The sequence below is a fragment of the Eschscholzia californica genome, unplaced genomic scaffold, assembly GCF_041429995.1.
Source record: "Eschscholzia californica isolate CP2 unplaced genomic scaffold, dmEscCali1.0.p SCAF_3, whole genome shotgun sequence".
NCBI classification, from domain to species: Eukaryota; Viridiplantae; Streptophyta; class Magnoliopsida; order Ranunculales; family Papaveraceae; genus Eschscholzia; species Eschscholzia californica.
The window spans coordinates 45,618,035-45,643,066 of NW_028238420.1; the positions used below are offsets into that span (position 1 = coordinate 45,618,035).

Below are 25,032 nucleotides of genomic sequence, written 5' to 3' on the forward strand. Positions count from 1 at the left end.
CTACTTATTTCAAAAATACCAAGTAGTTTCTACTGAATACACTTTATATTCCGTAACTTCAGATCAAGAGCGGAGTCTACTGATTTAGGAGACTTAGAGCCCAAATTCAGAGGTTCTTCTAACAAAAACAATTTATTATTAAGACATCATTAAGATATAATAAGCACGATAACCGTCAAAATTAAATTACCCCATCAACATATTAAATAGGTTTAAAGTCTGACAAACTTGTTATTCCATAACAACCATGAATTTTACTTCTTATAGAAACCGAATCCGGAACCTCCAGATTTTTAAAATTTATGTCTAACACAATGGACCACTTGCTCAACCAAATGGCTAACAAAATAGTTAAACCCAAATCAAAAGAGTTGATGAGATAAATTTAACAAGAACCAGGAACACTTACTTTGTGGGCAACTATGTCCCACTTTTGGTTAGTCACAATTACAAAGGCTAGAGATTTTGGTGCATCGAATTCCTGGCGCGCTAATTTCGCGCCACGTACTTTTTACCTCTCACTCTCCATCTATACGAGTAATATATTGTTGTACAGAGAAAGAGAGCGAATAGTTAGAGAGAGAAATGGGATTAGAGAAATTGGGAGATTTGGAATTGAACGTGATATTGTCGAAGTTAGGTCCTAAAGATGCAGCATTTGTAGGGTGCGTGAACAAGAGACTCAAGATTTCAGCATCCGAAGACAACATCTGGCTTAACTTCTGTTCTCAAGATCTTAATCTTACTTCCCCTCAAGATCCTTTTGGAAACCCTACCTCTTCTTTCAAGGTATTAAAAATCAAACCCCGGTTTCCCTTTTCTTATTTAATTCTGATTTTATCAAATTCTTACTCCTCCCCATTAATTCATTTAATCGTTTGTTGTTCGTATATTGTCCTAATAATACAAACTGCAACCCCTTTAATAACTTATTGGTATATTTATTATACAAAACCAAAACCTAATTGATTTGAGAAAACAGAATTCAGTTTTTATACTGCCGTGCTTAATTTATATGTACCGATTATTTCTTCTGGTAGGGGAAAAATTGAACATTTGTAGATAAAATTTTGAATTTGCGGTTTGTTGAGTATTTTTTAATATCTTAGTGCTGTCTGGGTAGGTGAGTTTTGCGAATTTTGACATCTTAAGGCTTTCCAAGTTGGTGATTTTTAAATTTCAGAGGAACCCCATGGTGTGTGGTTGGTTATTCTGGTGAGAGTGGGTCGCGGATCATCCTTTTCTGTGTTTGCATAATCGGAATGTATATTTATAGACCAAGGGGCAACGTTCCCCTGCACCCTTGACGAATAGTTTTATACGACCTTTCCATTGCAGAACCAAATTGATGGATGAAGCTAATGTAGTTTGACACTTACGCACCATATATCGGTGAAGAGGTAGCTAGTGTGGACTAATCACCAGTAGACTAATTTATTTGATTGAGGTAAAGCCGAAGTGTTATAACTTACGGGTAATTTGATGAGCCTATTTCTTACTCGTTAATACAGTTACATAAAGTGCCTTCTTGTTTCTTGTATAACAACAGTATCTTGCATCAATCATCAAAAACGGATTACAGAAAGGTGGAAATGTCACAGATATTCTAGACTCTAGAGGGATCATCTTTCTCTTTTTGTCTAAAAAACTACTGTTGCGCTCAAACATAAGCCGTTACCAATATCCGTAAGCTTCACTGTCTGTTTAGCAGGATACAAATTAGATTCCAGTACAAAAAGTGGCCCCTTGAGTTTCTTTATAGTTAGAGGCTCGAATGAGTTGAACGACTAACCGCTAAATGCAAGCTCCTTTCAAGAAGTCAACTTAGATATTGTATTTTTCTGCTAGCAGGATTAAGTGTGACAAAGAATCATGTATTTCCTAAGACATAATAACAACACCATGTATCACGTTAATAGATTATAAATTAAAACTCAGCATAATATGCAAATATTGCGTAAAAGTATCAATTTTTGTGTATATATCGGCCCCTCTCAAGTTAGAATTCTGGTTCCTTCCCTGCCTGACATGTTCTTTCTTATGAAATGGAATAGTAGTGTAATTGTTGTTCGTTAGTGGGTCTAATGGGTTTAAGGAAGTGTGCATAGGTGGCTAGGTCATTTTTCTGAATCATTTGAACTACTATAAATTAGAAGAAAGCTGTACAAAGATCTACAGTTAACCTTTTAGGGTTAAGTTAGGTACCAGCCGTAAAGAATGACTTTAGTGTCCACTGCGATTCCCATGATCCTTAGAGCACCTTTTAAAGATTTATGGTTTTAGACTATTATAATTGGCTTTTGAATGTTCTGTACTGTGTTCCTTTATACAGGAAGCATATCGAACATGGAGGCAGGAGTACAGTATGTATCCATGGCCCCTCGTGAAGCGAGCGAAAACATGTTGGGGATCACTTAAAAATTGGACTGACATTAATTTCCCTGAAGTTAGTAATACGTTGAGAAAGGGTGCAACTCAAGATGATATAGAAGAGGTTGAATATATTTTAGGAGTGAGGTTACCACTTCCAACCAAGATTCTATATCGTCTTTGTGACGGTCAGGAAATGAATTCTTCAGGGACTATTCCTATGAGCGCCTTGGGTCTTATAGGAGGGTACTCTTTTTATGACCACCTCGTAAATGTGTATTTGTTACCTCTAGCTGAGGTAATTACGAAGACACAAGAGTTTGTACGTCAGCTTGGTTTTTCGAGGAAGTCTAAATACATTGTAGTGGCAGCTTCGTCCACTTACAGTGAGAAGCTCTTTTTCCTTAATTGTAGTAGTGGTCAACTTTTTGTGGGCACAAGGAGCTTATTTGCAGATGGAGAAATGATCCCCTGCGTACCTGGTTCATTAATAAGCTCGGTGCATGATATTCATAGTGTGGGACAACAAGATGGAATGCTGTTATGGTTAGAAGAGCACAGCCGACGCTTGCACAATGGGATTATTCACCTTCGTGAGGAAGAAAAAGTCCGGCGTATTAATTTATTCCCTGAATCGCCACCACTCTGTTCTACTGCTGTTACTCATGGCGTTAAGGTATCAATGAGTTCGTATTTCTTCTGTAAATTCTTGTTGCCGCTCTTACACGCGTCTGTGCATGCGTTGTATCTAAAACTTAACAGAAACTCTACTTAACAATTTCAAATGTTAAGGGCGTCTGCAATACAGTCGATGATCTCTAATTCCTTTTTTTTTTTTTGAAACTAAATAATATATTGAACAGAAAGGTATTTAAAAAAGGACAACTGTACATGGTTGAGGCTACGTGTTATGTAACTGAAGCCCCCCATTACAAACAAAATCTGTGTATATTTTAGTCCTAGCCTAGTCCCGTATCCTAGTTCAATGATGCATGATTGCTGCAATGTCCTCTGTTAGATCGTTAGCAGTTGACTTACTTCCTTTGAAGATTCCCTTACTTTATCACTGGTCTCCTCATAGTGGTCACAGCAAATTTTAGGTGGAGAGATCGTTTTCTGGGACACGGGGGGTTAGGGGGGACTCAGAAGATATGATTCTTGATTGTGTAGACGGTAGAGGTAATCAACCGATGTCTAAATCCATTGTTTGTAAACGAAAACGGAAAGAATAGTCTGGATCTGTTCTGACTTCTGATACGAAAATGTTTATATGTGACAGTTATTTTCAGGTTGAAGTTCATCTTTGATGGACAAATCAAATGTTAGCCTCATATGTATTATTTTAGTAATAGACTTTTACGTCTTGATTTATTATTTCAGTGTCCTTTTTTTCGGTTTCACATTATCAACTAAAGGATTATTTTGTCAGATTCGTGCTTCAGCTGTATTCATCCCGGAGCTAAGTGACCTTCAAGAAGATGCTGAAAAATATTGGTTTTCTTACTCGGTTCGCATGAGTCTTCAGCTAGAAGGATGCATGCTGAATGGTATGTCTTTCGAATCTTGCCAGCTTTATTGGCGGCGTTGGGTAATCCGAGCTAATGAAACCATTGTCTCTGCTGTGGATGGAGAAGCTGTGATAGGGAAAGTACGTTCTATGTTCATCTTCTTGCTTTTACTCCTTAGTCTTGATTGATGGGCTTCGTTTTCTCCCTGTATTCGTCGTACCAGTATAATAAGTTAATAACTAGTCAAACCAATTATAAAATAAGTATTGAGCATCACTTGACCAACAAATAGTTATCTTGGTGTGAAAGTGGTTTCTCTATCAAGGTGTAGAAGGTTGTCTATCACTTGTTTATTTTTTTCTTTTGCAGTACCCTCTCTTGGTCCCAGGCGGGAAGGAATTCGTTTATGAAAGTTGCACACCATTAGAAGCTTCTTCTGGTTCTATCGAAGGTTCTTTCACATTTATTCCTGGAAGGTATTCCATCTTCCAGAATCCAGAATATTTTAATAAGAGTTATAGCGTTTGTTATCCTAGGAAGTGGAAGTGAAGTTAAAGTATCAAAATGATGAATCAAGAAAGGAAACCACGGCATATTCTCAACGATTATCTACTTGTTGCATGTTACATTGCATATTTAGGAGAACGGACCGTCTTTAGCGTATGCATAATTGTAAAACTTATAACCCTCTTTGCATGTTCGAGCTTCAAGAGGAAGTGGTTGTGTCCAACCATTACATATACAGCATTTCAGGCAGTTAGGTTTTCCTTCTGGAGACTGTCACTTGATCCAATGCGGCAACTCAGACATGGATAGACCACACAAAAACTTCATCCCTGTGAAAAGTAACATATTTGTAGTCGTAATCATGTCATACGAAAATGCTGTTACTTTTTTCTTTATCCTGTTACTTTTTTCTTTATCTTTCACTACAAAATTAAAATCACTACAAAACTTTCCTTTTTTTCTTTTATGATGAATCTCATATGCTTGTATAGACTTGGGAGGAGAACAACTAGTACTTGTCTTTTCTCATGGAAATTCCTTTTGTTGATTAAATAGGTTGGCGAATCCCAAAGCTGACCCGATCAATGTCGAAGTTGCTAGATTCACTCTCCAATTGCCTGATTATGTTTTCTGAAATGCATCTTCATCAACATCTGAAACTTTCGATCACCTGTTATATCTGTCTATACATATCCATTTTGTTATGTTTCACCTTTGCTAAATCTTTTCGACAGTGCTAATTCTGCTTTTGGAATTTGGTGTGTTAAATTATTGTAGTGTGTTTTGTAGACTAGGGTTTCTCACAGTTCTCTTGTATTATTCATGATTTATTTTGAGGAATTTTGTTTCTTGGTTCAAATAATCAACTTCAAGATTTATTATAGTTATTTGAATAATCAACTTCATGATTAACTATGCTTAAATGGGTTTTAACAAATAAAAAATGGGTCTGAATAGTACACTTTTAATAAGGGTTTAGTCCAACCTTACAATAATATGAATTTTTGGTCCAAATGTATGTTTTTTGATTAGATGGATTTAGTCCTAAAAGTAAATCCCCAATATTATTTAGCCCAAAAGATACATTGTCTTGTGTTTTATTTTACTTTTATTACTATTTTAACCTCACTTGATAAACAATTTCATTTTTTGAAGTTTTCTTTCACTTCTGTTCATCTACTTTTAACCGCTTTTTGATTATTTTTTGTTGTTTCACCATAATTACATAATTTTACAACATAGTGCCTAGTGTTGGTACATCAAAAATACAAAAAATGATACAAGTGAAGTGTTCCGCCTTTGTGGTTGTTTTCTAGATGACATTAAATTATTTTGTTCATAACATAGTTTTACATGCTGCAAATTTTGCAAAATGTCAAAGGTAGTTATTTTATTTATGCAAAATTAGTTCGCAGTTTGCTCTCAATATTTTACAAATGTTTTTGATCATAGCAAATCGTTTGTAAGCATGACTCGTATAGCTCCCATAAAAAATGTTTTTAAATATAATGCAACTCATTCTCGACATTTCGTAGTTGTTTTTGATGGGGAAAATTTGGGTAAGAACACAAGGGAGAGAATTAAGTAAAAAGTGAAGTATGATAGCATTTTGACATCTTTAGACTAAAAACTGATTTTCTTCCCTTCTCCTTGCATTAAAAACTATGGACCAAAGAGGGAAATAAAGGAAGAAATGAGACATGGACAGAAGAAGATTGGGATGGTGGAGTGATGGTAATGCTAAAAAGGTCTAAAATCAACCAAATCTGAAGTCTTTCTTGAGCAGTTAATTAAGACTAGCTACAAAAATATTTCAAAAAACTAGTTAAAATAGGTCATTTTTCAGCCCTCATGTTCTCATTGAGTAATTTCTACAAAAAAAGTTCTCATTGAGTAATTTCTACAAAAAAATTTCTCATTGAGTAAGGATAAGTTATACTACTGACGGCTTCTGCTTCAAACATTATCGATGAAACTAATTGTCTGGATCGATATCGTCTAGCTGTAAGGTCATTACCATGTTTTCCAAACTCGTTTAAGCGACCGTCTTCATGATGTCTTCTTCTTCTGGCCGAATAGCAAGCTCCATGAGTAAGTGTTACCCTTCTCTACTGCAGCTTCTACTCTATTTGCGCCAACCTGAAATTACGAAAAAGAAACTGAGAAAGATGAATACCAAAAGTTTGTACTGGATTCGCATACAGCGAAATTGAGGAAATGGGATTAAAGCATGGAAAAAAAGGAAGTAGTTCACTTGACGAGTTGACATTTAATCTTACTGTTAGGGGGAGCTCAACTGGCTGAAGAATGAAATTGATCCTAGCATTCCATTGACCGATGAAAAGACGTAGGAGGGTATATGAACATAAAGGTATAATTTTCGCTCTCACGGACTAATAAAAGGTAGGTGTTTTAAATACTCATTTGCCTTCAATAACAAAAGGTCGGAAATCTAATGCCGGTATTCATTTTTACTCGCATGATCAAATCAAACATTTCTGTACATACCTTGTCCATTATCCAATACCCAATTGTTGGCATGTATTGTACCAAATACATAACAGCAAGAACAGGCTGCAAATAAGAGAGCAACTCTCTAAGACGTTTTACTAAAAAAAAAATATATGAAATCAAATCAGTTAACAGAAACAAAAAGATACAATATTGTAGTTGGATAATAAATCAAATTCTTCACTGATACCATTCTACAACAAAATACTGGGGGGAAAGAAAACTAAATTTACAGACTACTACCTGATTTGATATCCAAGCTTCCTTTAGTCCGTGGCTTGCTGCAATAATCGTCAGCTCTGCGCACCTTTTAGATGAGAGACGCTTCTGACAAAAAACACGTGGACTTTGAAGAAATTACGAAGCAATTTGATGATTATCTTTACCTAACTGAGTATGGAATTTGAAATGCTTACTCCGGAAGAACCTTTTTGTCCTGAAGAGCTTGCTCCAGACCCATTTGAAGTCTCTATTGGTCCAGGACAAACCACCGTTACTTTAATCCCCTTTTGATAGAGCTATACATAAGAAAAATAGAATAATAGGCTCTGTTATATGTCAAGATCCATCATGCATTAATTCAGATATGTCGTAGAAGATTTGGAATACCGAATCTGCAAGCATGAGATGGAAATAGGCGGCAAGAACCATCTAATAGATCTCAGCGTGGAAAACTAGCTTTTTTGGGGGGTTGTCCCCACTGGTTTGCGAAAGCAACGGGAGACTTGCTCCGTAGGAACCCCCAGAGACTTTCGTCCCCAGTATTCTCTATGGGCAAAGGCGCTCAGGTACACACTTAAACTACTCACATCCATGAACTATCATGAAAATTTAACCCAAATCTATGGTTCATCACCTTCTCCTTCAAATGTTGATTTTTATTTTTCCTCCAGAGTAGTTGGTATATATAACTTTTCTGATTTCAAGAACTTCATAAATGTTTCCAAGATATCTTCAAGAAACAGATTCTTCTTCACAGATCACGATAATTCTAATCTTTTTTTAAAGGACGATAATTCTAATCTGATAACATGTAAAAGATAGACTTTCTGTTCACTGCCCTCAAGATCTTCTCGTTCTTATGCGTGTTAGTTTCGACTATAGACCAACTCATCAGAGATTGATTATTAAGTATTCCATCCCAACTAAAGATAAATCCTAGCGCATGTTCGTGTTCCATTGAGCTCAGCCCTTCTCTCAAAGTCGATTAATTGAAATATTAGTTGAATTCAACGCAATGAATTGCTTAATTCAGAAAAATACCTCAGAACGTAATGAATGGAAATATCCATTTAGTGCAAACTTGGAAGCAGAGTACACAGCCTGACCTGGTGCAGGTGTTTTACCGGCAGCACTGCTCATCTGCACATAAATGTAATAAAATATAAGTATAGGAGACACATCAACCACAAAGCTGAAATCACTTCAATACTCTTATTTGAAATGGACACTGACGTCGCGTAAAACGTTTTATGACATAAGATGACTCAAAAAGTTCATAAATATCACGGGATACTGTCCAGTTATGAGGTAGCGTAACCATGATTTATAATACCACTAGTGATTTGCTGAATGATACTGTCCAATAAAAATATGATTTGCTGAATGATAACTATGTAGTTCAACTTCAACATACCACGACAAAATGACCTTTTCCCCTACTCAGCATGAAGGGTGCCAAGAGCCGAGTGATAGTTATCGTCCCGAGAACATTTACATCGAGCATAGCCTAGTTGCCAAAAAGGAAGCTGTCATGCTTATTGTTGGGACACATCGAGATACACATTTAAAGTAAGACTTGAATAATATATGTTAAGCGATGACTTTCATTTTAATGTTATGGTACAGCCTATTCATTGGTACCTTAAGACTTTCCTCATTCACATCCAATACAGACGTTTTCTGCACAGATAGATTCAAGCAATAAAACAATAGTCAGACGCAAATATATGTTTTTAGAGGCTAAGGGAACTATCATAAGCTTCATGTCTCTATAACCCGATATCTCCTACTACGGAGTCACTCCTCTCTGTGATCTTATTCTACTCCTTTCAAATGTTCTTCAATCTAAATCTCCCACTGAAGCTGAGGGCTTCTTATACGAACTCATATCTCTCACCGCGTTGAAGGTGAGCATCCTCAATAGCTAATGCCAATGATGGTCCAAAATCATATCCCCAACAAGTATCAATAGATACTCGTGATATCAGATTCAGAGTTTCAAGTAATAGATTCAGATCCACTAGCCACTAGGTTCATATCTCATTTTCAATATACACCGAAGTCGCTCATGAACTTGCAACATTTGCCTTGGATCATTCTATCCTACACCATTGTTATGTAAATGTCTTCTACTAAATATTAATGTTTGCTTCAAAGAAAAGGCATTGTTTTGTTCAGATAGGTTTGGTTTACGCTATATTGAATGTTAATGAGAGCGGGACACAAACTCTAATAAATCTACTTACAGGGCGTTCATAAGCTGCATTATGGATCATATAATCAACACCAGTACCAGGAAAAAACGATTCTGCTCTCTCTACAGCTTCTCGAAGACAACCTTCACCAGACGTCAAATCCAAAGGTAAAACCTTAACTGCATCCGGTGCATGTTTACCTAAAAAAAATCGAATAAAGGGAAATCCAAAATACACCCACTAAACATAAATGAGTAAAAAACGAAGCACAAAAACATTTATATTTTAGAGAGAGATTTACCAACAAGTTGTGTTTTGACGCGTTCTAGTTCAGCTTCGTTTCGTGCAGAAATAATGAGCTTGGCTCCTAAACTAGCAAGTTGTTTCGACAGAACCTCCCCTACGAATCCAAGTGAAAATATGTGACAAGAAACTACCCAAGTAGAGTACTTAGAGTTAACACATGTAGAGTAGTTTCGAAAGAAAATTTTGTTTCTTTATCCAATCGAATTGTGAGAATCATTAAGATCTAAGAAGACTGAAACAGAATAACCTAGTCCATATTAAACAAGTACCCATAGAATGTGAAAAAAGTCAAAAACACAAGAATCTCATTCTGAAATTACCAAGAAGAAAATCAAAAACTTAAACACATACCAAATCAACCAAGTTTAACAAGTTTAAGTAGCAAAAAATTAAACAAAAAAATCATAGAAATCAAACAAGTATCAAAATTTGTGTTTTAGTGTGAACTGCTAACTAATCAAATACTTACCAATTCCACGGCTAGCTCCAGTTATCCAGAAAACCTAATTCCCCCAAAAGAAATCATCAATGATTAAAAAAAAACTGAATTTTGAACTAGGGATCATATTTGTTGGGATTAATTATAACAAACCTTATCTTCAATTTCTTCTCGTTTGGGATGTCTTTTGGATACTAGTGTGAAATCCCCTTAGAAAAAATGAAAGAGAAGAAATGAAATCAATGAATCTATAGAGAGAGAGAGATGAATGAAACGATTGTTAAAAAGTACCTTGTGCGGTGACAAATTTGAAGAGGAAACCGAAGATTAGAGAGAGAAATAACAAAAATAGAATCAAGATCAACATCTTGTTTGATTGATTAAAATTTGAACCCCAGCTCTATGTTCTCTGTTTCAATTTTACAGGAGGCTTTCTTTCTCTCTCTCTAGTTTTTGAGGAAGTGGGGTAGAAGATGAAGATGGGCTTTTTCAAATAAATAAGAAGACCAGATGACTACAACAACGACGCTTTGGCCGAGTGGTTAAGGCGTGTGCCTGCTAAGTACATGGGGTTTCCCCGCGAGAGTTCGAATCTCTCAGGCGTCGTATTTATTTTTTTGTCATTCCTAATTGTATCTCTAATGAAAAATAATTATTTTGTACAAATTAACCAACCAAAGTTCCTGCAAAATCCTAGTCCGAGTATTCTAACCAACCAAAGTTCCTGCAAAATCCTAGTCGGAGTATGTAGTCACACAACATTTATAAGAAAAAAAGCCTTCGGACTGCAAATTACCCGCTGGCTATTACCTAACGACTTCAATTGTGTCGGGTGTCGTGAGGTCAACTTCAAATAGACATTACCTTCGCCTTGTCTCTAACTAATGTTATAAGACATTAACTTCGCCTTGTCTCTAACTAATGTTATAAAGGAATTGTCTTTAGCGCATTGCCTTCAATAGGTTCGAAAATTGCCTAAAAAAACTTCCGAGGGGGAAAATAAAGTTTCAGGTTTGGTTGGTAAAGTTTTGGTGGAGATTTGAGGCGTTAGTTTTTGTTTGACTTGGGTGGAGAAGGGCTTCCAGGAGTAAGATTTGGTTTTATCGGGGTCTTCAAAATAATTATAAAATCTTTTGGACAGAACATTAAGAAAAGGAGACCTCCCTTCACCAAACGTGGATATCTCCCTATAAGATGCTCTCCCTATACTACGGAGAGCGCCCTCCATACCAACCGACATAAAAAAGAGAACTATGTAACAACACAATTTGGTTCAATCCTTTTCTAAATAAATCTATCAATCAAGTACTAAACATCACAAATTTGTTCAAAATTTTTATATCAACTGAAAATCCTATAACGAAGAAAAAAAGGTGAGAGATGATGATTTTTACTAGATCAAAAGTTTCTTTCGTTGTCTGCAAACCTCGATAGAAACTCTATGGCTGAAAGCTTATTCTGATCTTCACTCTCAATGAAATCAAGTCCAGCTTTAACTAGGCGACTGTAAACCCTTTCAAGCAGCGGCATACCACAACCTTCGGTACGCTTCATTAACTTCGTCTTAATAGATTCGAGACGAACAACATTGTGGTTGTTGAGAATTCTCTTTCCTTCAGCCATTTCTGCTTCATCTTGAGATTGATTTTCTTCGGGACATGAAGAAGACTTGTTTTCAGGAACTTGTTTCAAGTGCTCATCACTGGCATTGGCACTACCACTAGCTTTGGCAGGAGAACTATCTTTTGGCTCTTCTGCGTCCAATTCCATTGGGTTAGTGCTTGTACCATTTGTCTGATACGGTTGTTGTTCTTGGAATGGCGAAGATGATGATGCTGTCTTTGATGATGATACTGGCAATTCTACATTTGGCTTTGCTTCTTCTGCCATTGTTGAAGCTTGTTGAGGATCCCCACCTGTGGAGAGAAAATACAGAGATCATGCTTTTTGTTGAAAGCCTTAAATAATCAGACCATGGATATGTGTTCTTCAATTAAGATAAATGTCGATATCACTAAATGTTCTCAAGGACATGATAAGAAAAAGTACATAAACATGATAAGAATACCTGCTTGTTCAACATCTACAATTTTCTTTGGGCGCTTCAATGCTTCGTAACTTTGACATAGATTTACTTCCGGTTGGACATTTCGAAGTCTAGCACTAACTCTAGTAACACTTGGAGGTTGAACAACAGGAGGCAAGGGAGAAGCAAGACTTCCAATGTCATCTGGTACTTGGATAGGCCCTCCTTGGGCTGCGATTTTGTCACAGGATGAGATCAGGGCTGGGTCCAATTGTGAAAGCATTGTTTGAACCTGAAAAGTGAATATTTTTCGACAGACGAGTATTTATAAATGATGCCCCAAAAATTATACACCATGACTACAACAAGAGATAAAATAACTTACTTTATCACGAAGTTCAAAAGCTCTGCTAATGATTCTAGACCCGTTGTAGTCTTCACCATTATAAGCCTGAAATCAGCTCCAAAAACGATTAATTCATACTAATACAACCAATAGAACTAAAATCAGGAGCATGTAAAAAAAGAGTATAGAGGACAACAATCGAGTGTTTTTCATCTTTTATCCCAAATTTCTTCTTCTCATTTCATCGCAAATCTAACAAAGACAAAGTGGCCTAAATTAACTTTGACCGTGTCACAGTCTTTTATACAGGAAAAGATTTTCCTCTTATCTTGAGACCAAAGGGAAAGACAACATCGATGTCGAGTCATACAGACGGTAGAAAAGTTTCAGTAGAGGATAATTCAGATAGATAACGGAAAACTTATTCAACAAAAAGCATCCACCAACGCACCAAGACTTGTCACATTCATACCTTTGCATTTGTTACTATTAAATCAAAATCATGCATAAATGCTTGCACTGTCGTATATTGCCCATAGTCTACACGCTGCAATAGAGTAGCCATGTCCATAGGATTCTGGACTATCGAACGATAATTTGGTGCATCCTCATCAGTCACAGGATAGTAAAAAGCACTGAACCGTTTGTCATATAGAATCCTGCATTAAATGAAAGAGATAAACTTTTAAATATCCAGAGAATCGTAGCCCCAATGCCACCTGACAATTCTATACAAAAAATAGTAAATACCTAAGCAAAGGGTTGTTGTGCTTCACATAAACAGATTAATTATTCAAGTAGCTAATGACTAGTAATAATTTTCTTTAAAATTTATGCATAATAAAGTCATTTGATAAGCTTATAAATGTTCTTTTTTCAAACAATTTTTCTGCTCAAGCTAATTGTTTCAGGAATCTTTACTAAAGTGAAATAGATAGCTATTCTAAACTTATAAAAATACATTTAAGAACACGTTAGCCTTTTCTTACACTAATTAATTAATTCGATTATTAGACATCTCGGGCAAATTGACAGACCCAGTGTTCAAGTAACATAAGAAATTGGTCCGAGGAGGTAGCACACATCTGCTCCTCTTACCATATCAAAACCCCTGATGCTGCATCTTTTACAATGTGAAACAACACTAAAGCTAAAATTATGCTTTTTCCATAAAAAGGAAAACCGAACGGCTCAGAGCTTTGGAGATTTCAGATTTTCATGTCAACAATGAAAAAATCCTGGAAGTGGGTAAACAGGTAAATGTATTCAAATGCAAATAATAAGTAGACAATCTGAGCAGAGGAGACAATATATTGTGAAAAACTGCCTGACCGGTTGCAAACATCTCGAAGACACATTCTCAGACGACGAAGAACATTTTGCTCGGCTTCTGCCTGAGCTTTTCGCTCCGCGGGCTTCAGACCACTTGTTTCTTTTGGTGCCTTGGGAAGTTCTTCAAGCGTTTTAGGTTCTTGGGGTTTGCTCGTGGTTCCTTCGGACAGTAGAGAGAAAACAGCTCCAACCAACTGATGAAAGAATAAAGACCTGTCCTCCTCTGTTGGTTTCTCCACCTGATAACTGTCAACATGGTGGAACTTCAAAGAGGTGCTAGCAAAGTATGATTACTATTACATGCAAATAATAAATAATATTTGCAACATATACTGTACTGATAAGACATGAACGGGAAAGACCTCACTATACAAATATGGCCAGAAGCATAAAATATGAGAAACCCCTCAAACTTACTCAAGGCTACAAAACTAGCTAGTGGTGTCAATGTATAGAACTCTTATAGCATAAGGCAACCAGTACAGGCATTTGGGTTCGGCTTTTCATCATATCATGTAGTATGAACTCATATAGTATATTAGTATGTATAGAACTCACACAATATGTTAAGAACTCGTATAGTATATTAGTAATTATAGAACTCATATACTATGTTAATATGTATAGAACTCATATAGCATGTATAATCTATAAAGGTCAGTAATTCTGCATTTCATGGATACTGTCATCCCATTTCTTTACGTACAATCTACTACAGCCCAAAGTTAAAATAATTGAGAGCGTCAAAAGGCCAAAAACCACACTACTTGACTTGGAGCTGTCGTCAAAAGGCCAAAATCGGAGTCCTCAAAAGGACATTATTTTAAATCCAAAGAGTCAAGGTGAAAGATACCTCTTCCGCGTCTACGCGTACGACTTGGATCAAAAGGATAGCATAAGAATAGTTCACAATGAATTTTCAGCTCTAAAAATACTTGCTGATCACGAATAGAACTTCTTAAGCATTCTAACAAAGATAACCCACAAATCCCGGAACTAAATGTAATAGAAGAGGATAACATACACATCGCGTGGAGAAAATACTGAAGAAGCTCCGTCCAATTCAGTCAGTGGAACTGATGATGTTCCCAATAACAAAACTGGAACGTCACTTGGCAACTCGTTCAAAAGACACTGCAGGACAGCCTTAAGCTGGTCGTGTGCCTAAATTTATCATAGCAATTGCACATAAATAGAACTTAGCAAGGTCTCCAAATCTCTTTAACAGTATTCAGGTTAAGCATAAGCTCTGAAAATTTTATATTTGGAGCAGTACTTACTGTTTCCCACCAAAGCTCGAACTGAGGTATATATAGTACAGATGGTGTAGTTCTCCTTGCTTCACCAAATACATGTACCAATGCTTCTTCCGGTGTTTTTGCGCCAGGGTCGGACACAAGAGCTGAAAACCCTAGGTAATGAACAGGAAATTTCTCCAGCTCATGCAAAATGGCAGGTCCTATATGGTTCTGTTAAACAAAAGATGGAAGTTATTTCAGATAATGTTTTCACTATTACCGAACTTCTGTAATATGAAAAGTTCTGAGATCTTTACCAGGCCAGTATCTTCATTGCCACATAGTAGAAGCCGAGGCCTATACACAAGAGGAAATGAAGAACCATAGGACAACATAGATAACTTGGTACGATATGACGAACCTAAACGAGTAGGAAAGATATCAGATATGTGATCCATGATTTCCTGAAACTGCCTCTTTAAGCACGACGCAACAATTATAGACAATGGCTTTGATTGCACAGCAGAGCCTCTATGAGCAGCAGGAGTAATTGTTGACATGGCCTCCAAGAAATGATACTTTTGGATTTCTACTGAGCCAATCTCGATCACAAACTTGTCATTACTGGTATAAACCTGAGGATATTTTTCACGGAAAGCCTGAATAGCAGCCTCTGTGCAAAGGGCTTTTAGATCAGCCCCACAATAACCTACACAACTGGCTGCAAGTTCCATCCTAAGCTCTTTTGAAGGAGGGTGCCCCCATTTGCGTGTATGAATGTCTAATATTTCAGCTCGTGCATCAAGACCAGGCAATGAAAAATTAAACTCGCGATCAAACCGACCAGGCCGGCGCAACGCGCTATCAATGGCATCAATCCTATTGGTAGCTCCAATTAGAACAACTTGTCCTCGAGAATCAAGACCATCCATCAATGCAAGTAAAGTTGACACGATGGAATTGTGAATCTGCTCTTGCTTGCTTGACCTAACAGGAGCAAGGCCGTCTATTTCATCAAAGAATATTATCGACGGCTGATTCCTCTGAGCCTCTTCGAAAAGTAGCTTAAGCTGTCTCTCAGCCTCACCAACCCACTTGCTAAGTACATCAGCTCCCTTGCGCATATAAAAGCTCACTTTCTGACCAGCCTTTGACGCAGCAGAAGCTAAAGCTCGTGCAATCAGAGTCTTTCCAGTACCTGGGGGGCCACATAACAAAACACCTCTCGGAGGAGTTATTTGGAACTTTGCGAAGAACTCTGGATACAGCAAGGGGAAAAAAACCATTTCTTTCAAACCATCAATGTACTCAGATAGTCCACCAATGTCATCAAAGCTAACACTTTCATCAACCTGTACAGGTTGAATATCTGCACCTCCTTTCGAACTTGGTCCAGCAGTCTGCACCCCTGTTGTCAAAGCAAAGGCATCACTCTGTGGCCCCCAACCAGAAGCAGTAACATTCAGTCCCCATGCTGTCGTTGCATGTGTGTCAATCCCTCCGAAAAGCAACGGTGGGCCACTTCTATTTCCACCACGTGCCCAAGGGAAAATTGGACCTTGATCAAGCTCATCCACAAGAAGAGAGTCATCTGAACTGTCGTCATCCATTGTAAAGTGCTGGTGTTTATGGGCCCGAGAACCACTCCTTTTAACATCCTTGTTGCTCTTGATTCTCATTCCTTGACGTAGGATTTTGCGAGGTGACCGTTTCCTTTGCTTCCCTCCTTTCTCTGGAGATAACCTTCGAACTTCTGCTCGATTTCGAAGATCATATCTTCTTTTTCCATCTTCTTCTTCATCGTCTTCGCCATCTTCTTCTTCTTCTTCTTCTTCATCCTCGTCCTCACCTTCATCCTCGCCTTCACCAGCATCCTCACCACCACCCTCAGCATCATTCCCATTTTCTGTGTCATCCTCCCCAACCTGCTCTTCTGACGTACCCTGATCATCATCAGATTCTTGATATAGTTGTTGACCTGCCACCATTTTCGAACGCCGAGGTCGTAGTCCTTCACGACGAGGGGTCCGTCTATCCTCAGGCACCTTTTTACGCCTTGAAGGAGTAAACAACTCATCTTGACTAGCACTATTATCAACTCTTTTTCTAGAAGGAAACTTGTGCGGCCTCTGCATAAAATTCAAGTTATGTTAGGGGAGGAAAGCAAAAGAAAAAAAAACAGTTGAGTTGTACTGATATCTCATTAGTCAGTGGCTATTGTTTCCCAAAACAAATAAAAGCTTTCCTATATTGAACATTCACCGAATGTAGTTTAATTCAGCCCACTTTTCAAAAACATCCTCTGAGTCCCTTAAACGGTAAATTGGTACCTCACCCAAAGAGAAACGGACGTGTTTCCATAACTTAATTAATTGAAGTTCATGGTTCCTCTAGACTACTCCATGGCCAACCCAAAGTCCCCAGTAAATCAACTTGGTAGTTACTGGAAAAACAATTCACATGGTATACATGTTAATGTGCACACATTTTGGAATTAGTAAAAAAAGTGTAATTTGAATGTAGCATTTTTCAGGAAATTCTTCAAAATTTTCAAAATATAACCTATTTATATTGATATGTACCCAAAATTTTCACAAACAATTGACTCGCAAATTTCAAAAACACTAAATATACCCATGATTTATGTACTCCTACGTCCTACCAACTAGAAGTTTGTCTATCATTGTATCCTTCTTCGCAGACTAGGCTTAAATCAACCATAAAAGCATTGCACACATGGTATGGAAGAGCATAAATTTTCACCATTAGATCATCATCTGTGGCAGAAGCGGAACTTTCTGTTTGGTAACCCCGAAGATGTCTAGAACGCTTCCTCTTTCTGGTAGAACGCCGAAGGTTTGTCTCCACTGACTGCGCAAGAATAGAAAAACAAGAAACGAAAAATATCAGAACCTAAAAATATACCCATAACAAAAGCGTATATACGGGGGAAATGTTTGATAAATATCAGATATGCATCCCAAATTGATGGCTAAAGAGAATACCCCAGCATGTAAGTACTAACAGAAAGCGTCAACATTAGAAAGAAAGGAGGACTTTATATTTTTGAAGATCCATATTTAGTTCCCGTCTCTCTTTCCCTTATATACGCATGAATCTCAATAAAAATAATATGCACGAAAGTTGAACGCATTTAAGGAAAAGTTGATATAGTAAGTACCCCTTTCGTAAGATATATAGTATACACAAGGTGACAAGCATTAATTATAAAGGAACAGGCGTTTGTAATTAGGCGCAAGTATGCTTTGCGAATAAAGAAACCTAGGTTACCAAATATGTGGACATCTCCCTTACTTACAAATAGTCAAATACTATCAAGAGAAAAGGAAAAATTAATTCCCAAAAATACTTGATTTTCACTTACGATCTTCAACATAGCTACATTACTTTTGTTCCTAAATAACTTGTTGTTCATATTATGTTCTTACCTACAACGGGAATGCTCAAATCACATATACAATTGTACAAATGCTAAAATATTTGTAGTCTTCAATTATGGTCTGTTTTACAAATGTTTCTAAACTTTACGTGGAGCTGACTTTGGTTGAACTGTAAGTATGGCTCTCCACTGAAGAGACCAAGGTTCAAATCTTATCCTCTCGAAAAAAATAAAGTTTTAAACTGCGAAAACGGCGAAGGAATCTCTCGTCTCTATACATGCCCATTGTGAGGAAATGATTGTTGCTATATACAGGATGGTGAAAAAGCAGATATGCGCTCTTTTTAAATAATATAAATATGTATTCTGTGAATGCCAACTGCATCTACAAAATTCCTCACAAATCTCAATTACACAATGATGTTCAGAAAAGATGCAGGGGCTTCCACATTCATAAGCTACTCCATTGCTTGTGAGCAAAATGACAAATTTACTAGTGAACCTGTCCAAGCAACAAAACCCAACCAAATTACAGGGAAATAGAGTCGCAGCTAAAGAAAGCAGTATCAGTGGACGGGGAGAGAACTACTTAGTGAAAATCCTTTCCCCGTGCCATCTCACTGTTGTCCCCAAACTGGATCCTCAAAAGTAACATATAAAGTGTCTAACCACAGTATCCCTCACGCAGACACAATTTGCTTCACAAAGTCATCCTTAGTTTCTCTCACACAATGATTGACATGAGAAAAATGTGCTTGGTGTCCTTGATCAAGTGGAATTGACTAGTATTTTTTTTAAACTTTGAGTTAATATGGTATTGACTAGTAACGAGATGTCCATGTATTAAGAAGGCAAATCCAGATGGTGGCTTCACAAGCAAATCTTCATGTTACCTTCTTTACTTCCATAGGGGGCACAATGTAACCAAATCTTCATATTACCTTCTTCAAAAAAATTTGATTCCACATACCGTTTTTTCTTTGCTAGGATGGTACCCGTAATAGTATCCCTATGATGGATAACCTTAGAAAGAAAGGTGGAGTTTTGGTGAATAGATTCCTTCTTTGCAAATAAAAAGTGAGGAATCGCTCAATTACCTTCTCCTCCATAACCCCATACTATGGAGGCTTTTAAGTTTCTACGCGAACTCTTCTACTGCTACTCGGATGTATCCACACAGTTTGTATTCTGCGTAAGAGTTGGGCAGTGGTGGTTGTGTCTATACAGAGTAGGAAGATTTGGAAAATTATCCTGCGTGCCTCGATTTGGTAGCTACGAAAAGGAAGGAACTAATGTTTAACAGATGGTGTTCCACCTCAAGGAGGTTTGCTCTAGACAAGCAAGGCATTGCCTTGAGGCGTAAGGCATTCACCTCAATGCTTAAAGGCGTATATTGATTTCGAAAAGAAAAGAGTCAAAGACACCAAATTCATATAGAAAGAGATCACTACATTATACTTTAATTAATTACAACAATACGGAGTCTACGTGTATAAAGTGGCACATAAACTCCATCTCGTCAATCAACTTAATATAAGAAAATCAACCAAATATTACTATAGTTTAATCATCCTCAACATCACTAGTTTCATTGTCATCAGATTTTATAGCTTGATCATCTTCTTCATTTAATTGAACACATGTGACTCATTAATTGCTACATATTTATCTCCTTTTAGTCCGTTTTTCTATTTTGTTAACTACAGAAGAAAGAGATTACCAATGTGCCCATACTTTCATTTTTCAACAGTTGAATCCCAAGCAGAGGCATACCCCTCGCAGCTAAGATGCGTACCCCTTTTTCGGCCTTTCCTATGCATATGCCTTGAGGTAAAAGCAACCGAATCTCCTCAGGCATACACATTTACTGATTTTTAAAACATCGAAAGGAACAACACTATCTTCAAAAGGGGAAGTCAAATTCGGTAATCTATCTTTTTTTAAGTTTTATGCAAAATAAAGCATCCGTCTTCATCATTTTCCTTTAGGGACTTCACAACTAATTGGTGGCACTTCTTAAATATTACAAATTTGTAACATTTTAGTTTAAAGGCTTCATTTGTGTTTCCTTTTTTTTTGCACCTCGTCTTGGTTATTGCATCTTCATTTCTTTGGTTCAATACAATTCTTGCTTTCTTCAAAAAAGAAACAACTTGAGAAATCTAATTGAGACTCTAGTCATGAACAAGCTACAAAGAACAATACCTTAGGTTCTTAAAGCATTCAAACTTAAAAATGATCTCGAGCCATCATATTCGTGAAAATGAAACCAACAAAGGAGAGAAAATGGGTCATGTACAATAATAAATGCACAACTTATAAGTTATTCTAAGTATCATTGGGCTCAAAATGTCGGGTACTCTAGTATGCTATCATCACAGCTTTCGCTCCTAAATGATTACTAAAATCAAAATCTTTATTATTCTAAATCATGGAGTATGTTTTATATAATATACACGCATATACATAGAGAGAGAGAAAGAGAATAAGAGAGCAACAGATACCAAATTAGTGTTTTGGGTAGATGAGTGAAACACAAACAACACTACCAATCACAACCAACTTTCATTTACAACAATCACCCAATTTCAATCATCATTCAACAATATCAAATATGATAACTTTAAACTAAAATCAAAGCTTACCACCTAAAAAATTATGACAAATTAGTAGTACTAGCTAAAGAGAGGAAGAATCGTACAGTTTTAAGACGATTCCCAGGAGACAAAAATTTAGCAATTTGAGAAGCAGCAGTTCGACTCTTTGAATTCTTCTTCTTCCGATGACTAATATTTGGTTGAGAATAATAAAAGTAATTTCTACCATAAACAGGTGGTCTTCTCCTGATTCTATCACTTGTTCTAACTGGTACAATTCCTTCCTCTGAACGCTTTGAATCCATCTTCTCAATTAACTTTCTAATTAAAATCAGCAAATCAACTCATAAATCCTACAAATTAAACCACATGCATTGTTAATGATCATTTCTATTTCACAATCAAGATATGAATAGAATCGTAATCTGAAACCCTAATCCGAAATAATAGAGCAAAATAGTTCGATTTGATCGAATATAAAAGAAGAAAGAGATGAAAGAGGAAGAAATGATGAAATTAGGAGGGAGAGAAGAAAACTAACCTTCAGACCGGTTTGAGAGAGAAACTGAGAAACTGTGAGGTAGAGTTGTTGTTTTTGAGCAAAATATAGAGAGAGAAAGTAAAAGGGCGATTTCTTCTAGAGATAAATATCATAAGAGGAGTTTTGCACGTGAGCGTCGCGTGATCTATTAGATTTTTGGCACATTAGTAAATGGCATCGGTTCAAATTTTGGAGGGTGTAAGTGTACCATTTTAGTGAGTACAATTGAGGTGGTGAATGGGCAAATATATGGAAAGTTTGTATGGAGTGATGTGTAAAATACCTAGCCAATATGGTAAAATAGGAATAATTTTTAAATAAATATGATCCTTGTGATTTTTCTATTTTGATGAAATATCCTTGTGATCTAATATGTACCTTCAGAACACATGATAAGTTATAAAGTATTTCTATTTTCACTCAAATCAAAGATTTTATTTTAATATTCTGAATCTAAAAGTGATAAGAATACGATCTTAGACATGTATGTCTAAAACATGTGATAGGAAATACTATTTCTGTTGTTTTAGATATGACTTTTAAATATTAAATCTTATTTTGTTTGAATTACATATTTCCGTTTGTTGTAGTTGTCATTTAATAGTAGTTGTCATTTAATAAAGACGTGGCTTTTGAGACACAAATGGTTGTGGGGATAAAATTAAAAGAAAACTATAAATTTATGATTTTATTAGGTAACGTAGTGTCACGAGGACATTCTAATTTGAAATTCATTCATTTTTCTTTATTTCGCCAAACCAATGCTACTAACTTAAAGTGGAAAAATGTTTAGTAAATATGATCATTCTAATCTAGCATGTAGTTCTGGGATAGTTGATAAGTTATAAATTATTTCTACTTTTAATAAGTCAAAATTTATTTTTAATACTGTCGATCTAAAAATGATGAGAATTTATGCCTCAGACATATATCTTTCAGTATACGTGATAGAAAAAAACTAAATATGTTGTTATACATACAATTTGTAAACAATTGATCTTACATTATGCATTGGTTTTCTCTTTTGTTGTAATGACTTGTCATTTACTAAAGACGTGTGTGAGGGAGACACTGAAATTGGTTGTAGGACAAAACTTCAAGAGAGACACCATGAAGTTATACTATCCTGTGGAGGGGTGATGTTACATGTAATGTCTAAAGTTGCTAAAGACAATGTATTTTGCCTCCAAGACTTGGTCAAATCAAGTTGACTAAATTTAGTTAGAAGCAATGCCATCCCCTTCTTCTTCTTCGGCAAAGGTCGCCGGAGGCCGAGGTTAGAGAGAAGAAGGAAGAGGAAACAGAAGAAAGCATTTTTTTTTAACTTACCGCCACTGGTCGGAAATTGTCGCCGGCTGCCGACGAACCAGAGAAGAAGGGGATGGCATTGCTTCTAACTAAATTTAGTCGACTTGATTTGACTAAGTCTTGGAAGCAAAATACATTGTCTTTAACAACTTTGGGCATTGCCTATAAAATCACCCTATGTGGATACACGATATTTACGAAGACATTCTAGTTTCAAAACTCTCGCCTTTTTTTAGCCAAACACCCACTCTATCTGACCACCAACCCGCCTTCTCCCTCTGTCCCTTTGATAGAAATAGTCGGGGAAAGAGTAGTCGACGATAGGTTGCGTGATGATGAAGAAGATGAATAGCAATTAGAAAAGGATAAAGGACCACAATGACATAAACTTTATTTTCAACTTTCTTTGCAAAAGTCGATTTTACAGAAGTCCTTCGCCGCTGCTATTTACAGAGCTACCAAGAGCTATTTAGAGAGCCGACTATTTGTAGATACACTTTTTGCTATTTATAAATAGTTTGACTTTATCACAACTTATTAGGTATTTAGAATTAGACCCCTATTTTATAGATAGGACTAGGGGTGGGAATTTTGCCCATGAGCCCGAACCCGCCCACGGGCACCCGAGCCCAACGATGACCATGGACGCCCGCGCCCGTCTCGGGCACAACCCGCCCAGCCCGCCAAATTTTAGTGGGCGGGCATGGGTTAAAACCTCTACCCGCGCACCCGCCCATGCCCGCACTCACTTAACCTCACCCAATGATAACCAACCAAATTACATCAACTTTATGGGTTGATGAAGCCCCAGCTGTCTATGTTGCTAGGCTTAGTTGAGATGGTAAACAATATGCTTAAGGGACACACGAACCCAATATATTGCTTTGCAATGGCCCAAGAGAATTCTTAGTAGAATACTGAAGTAGTCTTTGGCTTTGAGGGAACAAAGAGTGGGGTAAGTTTATATTATATCTCATGAGAATTCTTCATTAGTTTTCGATGTGAGATTAAATTCCTAAAAGGAACAACACAAATAACGTTTAGTTTTAATCTCATATTGTCTCTTTAGAATCAGGAATGGTGTTTCCAGATTCTATAAAAAAAAGAGGAAAAAGTGATTTTTTTTTTTCAAGTCATGAGATTACCCGCTACCCGCCCGCCCATACCCGAATTACCCGAACTTCTTAATGGGCTTGGGCGGGTAATGAGCAAGGCGAATTTCAAAATTGCCCGCCCACTTAACCCGCTTACCCTAATAGCCATTGAAAATTTGTGCCCGACCCGCCCAGCCCGATGCTTCAAGTGCCCATGGACGCCCATACCCGCCCAATTCCCACCCCTAGATAGGACTTTCCCTCCATCTAAAACCCTTGATCTCTTCCCTCCAAAAATTTTTAAACCCATGCTTTCAACTTGTATCTTGATGTGTTAGGATTTCAAGGCTTCTTTAGGTAGTTTCAGTGAAATCTTGTTTTAGATTTATCTCGAATCATATATAATCATGGAAATAGATTTCTCTTTAGCTCTTTAGGTAGTTTTCAAAGAAATCTTGTCATAGAATAAGATGAGATTTTGTTGCCATATTTTTTGTTGGTTTTTGACGTTCTTTAATTTTCGGGTTCCTACTAAAAATCCATCTTTTTTCTGTTATCATATTTTGCTTATAGTTTTTGTTGGTTTTCACCGAATTTTTTTTGATAAAAAACGCCACCGAAAATGTTCATCGTTCTAAGCATTATTTGATCGAAAATTTGAGTCTTCATAAAAGTGAGGAAAGTTTTTTTTAGAATAATCACCACAAATTAGTTTATCACACCTCTAAAGTTATGTCTTCACTTAGAATGTTGTTATATGAGTCCAATGAAGAGTTTAGTTGAGTTCTTCAATATCAAACTCTTCCATTAATGAAGTTTTGTGACCACCAAGCGACTCCATTAACGTACCTTCTTCATTTTGTTGGTTTCTTCCGTTATTAGTGTTTCCGGTAGGTGATTGTGAGTTGATTGTTTTCATAGTTGTGGTGGTGATTGTTAGGGTGGTGGAAGGTGTTAGTGGTGAGGCTTAAGAATGAATATGAAATATATTCTACTTTATAATCAATATATATTTTTTCAGTTTGATCCTTATCGAAATTTGATTTTAGTCCCTATGTTCTCTGTGAGTAGCAAAGTCTTATTTACAGAGAA

The 25,032-nt window shown here is 36.7% G+C and overlaps 3 protein-coding genes and 1 non-coding gene across 5 annotated transcripts; 2 read left to right on the plus strand and 2 right to left on the minus strand.

The window, feature by feature from the left end:
* Nucleotides 1–329: 329 nt before the first annotated feature.
* Nucleotides 330–5,244, plus strand: SKIP16 (SKP1/ASK-interacting protein 16). The gene is made up of 5 exons (XM_086666697.1): nucleotides 330–789; nucleotides 2,333–3,046; nucleotides 3,800–4,018; nucleotides 4,248–4,354; nucleotides 4,941–5,244. The coding sequence occupies exons 1-5, from the start codon at nucleotides 586–588 to the stop codon at nucleotides 5,017–5,019; spliced, it is 1,323 nt and encodes a 440-aa protein (XP_086522823.1). The 5' UTR covers nucleotides 330–585; the 3' UTR covers nucleotides 5,020–5,244.
* An 892-nt stretch (nucleotides 5,245–6,136) lies between these two features.
* On the minus strand, nucleotides 6,137–10,637 carry LOC147550814 (uncharacterized). Of its 2 annotated transcripts, none has more exons than XM_086666698.1 (12): nucleotides 10,350–10,637; nucleotides 10,212–10,267; nucleotides 10,089–10,122; nucleotides 9,615–9,713; nucleotides 9,365–9,513; nucleotides 8,760–8,798; nucleotides 8,533–8,625; nucleotides 8,160–8,258; nucleotides 7,313–7,414; nucleotides 7,140–7,223; nucleotides 6,894–6,959; nucleotides 6,137–6,524 (listed from the first exon to the last, which is right to left on the minus strand). In XM_086666698.1, the coding sequence occupies exons 1-12, from the start codon at nucleotides 10,423–10,425 to the stop codon at nucleotides 6,435–6,437; spliced, it is 987 nt and encodes a 328-aa protein (XP_086522824.1). In that variant the 5' UTR covers nucleotides 10,426–10,637; the 3' UTR covers nucleotides 6,137–6,434. The 2 variants fall into 2 exon arrangements, with proteins under 2 accessions (XP_086522824.1, XP_086522825.1); XM_086666699.1 differs by having other exon boundaries at nucleotides 7,140–7,220; nucleotides 10,350–10,542.
* On the plus strand, nucleotides 10,583–10,664 carry TRNAS-GCU (transfer RNA serine (anticodon GCU)). The gene has a single exon. It is a non-coding gene; the product is annotated as a tRNA-Ser (tRNA).
* A 661-nt stretch (nucleotides 10,665–11,325) lies between these two features.
* Nucleotides 11,326–21,787, minus strand: LOC147550816 (cell division cycle protein 48-related / CDC48-like protein). Its single transcript, XM_086665906.1, has 11 exons — nucleotides 21,539–21,787; nucleotides 21,102–21,350; nucleotides 17,764–17,871; nucleotides 15,318–17,129; nucleotides 15,043–15,231; nucleotides 14,787–14,926; nucleotides 13,763–14,008; nucleotides 12,903–13,089; nucleotides 12,470–12,535; nucleotides 12,127–12,376; nucleotides 11,326–11,974 (listed from the first exon to the last, which is right to left on the minus strand). The coding sequence occupies exons 2-11, from the start codon at nucleotides 21,300–21,302 to the stop codon at nucleotides 11,457–11,459; spliced, it is 3,717 nt and encodes a 1,238-aa protein (XP_086522032.1). The 5' UTR covers nucleotides 21,303–21,350; nucleotides 21,539–21,787; the 3' UTR covers nucleotides 11,326–11,456.
* Nucleotides 21,788–25,032: the final 3,245 nt, after the last annotated feature.

Coding starts and splice junctions, on each gene's coding strand:
- SKIP16 (XM_086666697.1), top strand. CDS start 586: ATGGGATTAGAGAAATTGGGAGATTTGGAATTGAACGTGATATTGTCG. Junction 3,047..3,799: donor CTGTTACTCATGGCGTTAAG/GTATCAATGAGT, acceptor TTATTTTGTCAG/ATTCGTGCTTCAGCTGTATT. Junction 4,355..4,940: donor TTCACATTTATTCCTGGAAG/GTATTCCATCTT, acceptor TTGATTAAATAG/GTTGGCGAATCCCAAAGCTG.
- LOC147550816 (XM_086665906.1), bottom strand. CDS start 21,302: ATGGATTCAAAGCGTTCAGAGGAAGGAATTGTACCAGTTAGAACAAGT. Junction 17,130..17,763: donor CCACAGATGATGATCTAATG/GTGAAAATTTAT, acceptor AATTTTATGCAG/AGGCCGCACAAGTTTCCTTC. Junction 11,975..12,126: donor TGTAGATGTTGAACAAGCAG/GTATTCTTATCA, acceptor TTCTCTCCACAG/GTGGGGATCCTCAACAAGCT.
- LOC147550814 (XM_086666698.1), bottom strand. CDS start 10,425: ATGTTGATCTTGATTCTATTTTTGTTATTTCTCTCTCTAATCTTCGGT. Junction 8,259..8,532: donor GAAAAGGTCATTTTGTCGTG/GTATGTTGAAGT, acceptor ATTTATGTGCAG/ATGAGCAGTGCTGCCGGTAA. Junction 6,525..6,893: donor GGTATTGGATAATGGACAAG/GTATGTACAGAA, acceptor TCGTAATTTCAG/GTTGGCGCAAATAGAGTAGA.